The sequence below is a fragment of the Olea europaea genome, chromosome 13, assembly GCF_002742605.1.
Source record: "Olea europaea var. sylvestris chromosome 13, O_europaea_v1, whole genome shotgun sequence".
NCBI classification, from domain to species: Eukaryota; Viridiplantae; Streptophyta; class Magnoliopsida; order Lamiales; family Oleaceae; genus Olea; species Olea europaea.
In genome coordinates, this window is record NC_036249.1 from 7713543 (window position 1) to 7716536 (window position 2994).

The 2994-nt window shown below is 31.5% G+C and overlaps 1 protein-coding gene across 1 annotated transcript; it reads left to right on the forward strand.

The window, feature by feature from the left end:
• The first annotated feature begins 712 nt into the window (after positions 1-712).
• LOC111408198 (NDR1/HIN1-like protein 6) lies at positions 713-1824 on the forward strand. The gene has a single exon (XM_023037994.1). It carries the CDS (start codon positions 852-854, stop codon positions 1665-1667), a length of 816 nt encoding a protein of 271 aa, XP_022893762.1. The 5' UTR covers positions 713-851; the 3' UTR covers positions 1668-1824.
• The last annotated feature ends 1170 nt before the right edge of the window (positions 1825-2994 follow it).

Below are 2994 nucleotides of genomic sequence, written 5' to 3' on the forward strand. Positions count from 1 at the left end.
AAGTACAACATCGTCTTACTAATTGCTATTGGAGTTATTTTGGTGCTACCTAATGATATTTTTATAGTAATATCGTTGAAAATGTTGACAAATATCGATTCTCGTTAGATCACCAATAATAATGCACATGGCAATCATTGGTGATTTTTTTTTTTTTTGATAATTACTTCTTCCATTTAATTAACTTAATTATTATTTTTGAAAGATCATTGCTTAAATTTTATCCAAAGTCCCTGAATTGTTTTTAGCCATCTTCAAATCTAATACTCATATGATCATCTACACAATTAATTAAATATAATAATTTACATTAAACATGATAATATTTATGTAATTTTTGTATATTACAAAATAATGATTGGATTTATAATTTATATGTTAACACTAATGTTATGCTTGTTTAATAACTTCGATTAGACATGACAATGACAACTCTTCAAATTTGAAGCGAACGCCCATTTTTAAGGAAAAATAAAGTTTAGAATAGTAAATTGATAGAGAGTATGTGAATTATTATTTTTTATTTACATGTAATATTATTTTAATAAAAAATATGTGGTTGAAAAGAAAATAGAGAAAAATGCAATTTTAAGATTTTTTAGCTCGATCTTGAATTTAATCTTGATCCGTCCCTTCCATCACTCACCTATATATACAATTGTAAATATAAAGAACAAACGAAGATAAAGTGAGATCCGTAGTTGTTAAAGACTACAATACTCAACCCCTCTTCTTCCATTCTCGCCCTTTTTTCTCACACACTTAAAAACACTCGATCCTAATTTTCTACACACATTTATAATATAGTACAATACTTTTTGTTCGAAATCCAACCTTAGATCTTGTCCAAAATGACAGACAGAGTTCACCCATCAAGCAAGCCAAATGGGAAAGGCAATGCCACCGCCACACCCGCCGTGGCAACCACCAATCCACCACTCAAATTCCCTCCTGCATCCAAAACTCACCTCCACAACCCTCCGTACCGCCCCACTCCCACTTCTCTCCACCGACACAACCGCCGCCGCTTCACCTGCCGCCGATGCTGCTGTCTCACCTGCTTCTGGTCCATTCTCCTCCTCATCGCAATCCTCCTTCTAGCCGCCATTTGCTGCGCCGCCTTCTACGCCCTCTATCATCCCCAACGCCCCGAGTTCTCTGTCAGCTCCCTGAAAATAACTCGGTTCAATCTCACCACCAATGCTGCCGATGGCACCACTTACCTGACAACAAAATTCAACCTCACGATCTCCTCCAAGAACCCCAATAAAAAAATCATCTACACCTACAATCCCATTTCGATCGCAGTATTTTCCAACCAAGTAAATTTATCAATTGGCTCCTTCACGAATTTCACCAGTTTACCAAACAACATCTTCATAATTCACACCTCTACCGGATTATCATCCCAGGTTCTTGACGTTGATTCTGTAAATTCTATAAAATCACATCTGAAGAAGAAAAAAGGGCTGCCGATGAAGATTTTAATGGACACTATTTTGGAAGTGAAAATGGAAAAGTTGAAGATGAAAAATATTGGGATTCGAGTCATTTGTGAGAGGATTCATGGGCATGTGCCAAAGGGGAAAAATTCAGCAGTTGCCAACACCTCTAAAGCAAAGTGTAAGGTTGATCTGCGAATCAAGATCTTGAAATGGAGTTTTTAATTTTTCGCTAATTTAATAATTAATTATCACTTCTACATGTTTTGTTTTCTATTGTCATTATAGTACTCGTAAATTTTCTGAGCAAGAATTGAGAGAAAATGAGGTATCTTTTAGTATAATTGAGAGGTGATGAGCTATACTTTTTTTGGTTTTATATATATATTTATGTATTGAAGTTTGAATTTTATTGTTGTTTCATTGATATTATTCAAAAATTTCCAGTCATAAATTCGTGATTTATTTGAATTTTATAATTGTTTTGAATTTGTTATTTCAAAAGTAAAGTATATATAAAATAAATTTATACCAAAATAGCTAACGTTTTAGGTTAGAGCAAACTGTTTGAGAAAATTCAGCCTCCTAATGGGGTATTATTATAAATGACCTGCTACTATTCATTTTTGATAAAATGTCTATTATACCCTTAATGAAATAATTTATCATATATTGCACAAGATATCCTTAATTTATTGGGATAGTTTTAAATTCCTCTATTTCTCTCATTTCGAATTTTAATATATAATTTTATCCTTTGATCTAATAAATTAGCATAATCTGTAATATAATTGTCATGTAATTTACTAAGATTATCAAATTCCTTCGATAATATATCCATAATCTCTAATTGAGAATAAATATTTTCTATTTTTTCCATTAATCTATCTAACAGATTATCTAATCCTTTAATTGTATAACCTGGCATTATTCAAATAATTCCTTGCAAACTTTATGAATAATAACATATTTAGATAAGTTTTTTGCAAACATGAACAATAATAATCCCTACAATTCTTTCAAGATATTAGAAGAATTCTTTCTAAATTTAACAAAGACAATAATTTTACCTTACTTTTGATCTTAAATCTGTATTCTTAGAACCGAGTGACCTTCAGGCTCTGAATCTGCAAACTGCTCCCTTAAACGGCCTCTTGCCTCAATGGGAATTCTGCTATTTCAGCTTCTTACCCTCACTGTATCTTTTCTTAGAATTAAGAATAAAGATCTTAAGTAAAGAAAATTCTCTCTTTGTTAAAGTAAGAAAGAGATTACCTTCTTCAATCTATCAAGAATATATGGGATAGTAAGTTTAGAAACTCATATCTTTCTGATATCAAAAGATTGAGATTTTATTTCTATAATGATTTATACAAAATTTATATTGTATACAAGGGGTTTCCAGAAAAACTGGTTTTGAAAAACTTAAGGAAAGAGAATGGTTTCTAACTCGAGATACCCCATTCTTTCCCAAAGACCTCTATTTATACATGACTCAAACTTACTATTATTGGTCTATTACATCATTGCATACATCAGAAATTTGAAAAAA

What these genes read in the sequence shown, in the direction of transcription:
- LOC111408198 (XM_023037994.1), top strand. Translation starts at nt 852, where the DNA reads ATGACAGACAGAGTTCACCCATCAAGCAAGCCAAATGGGAAAGGCAAT.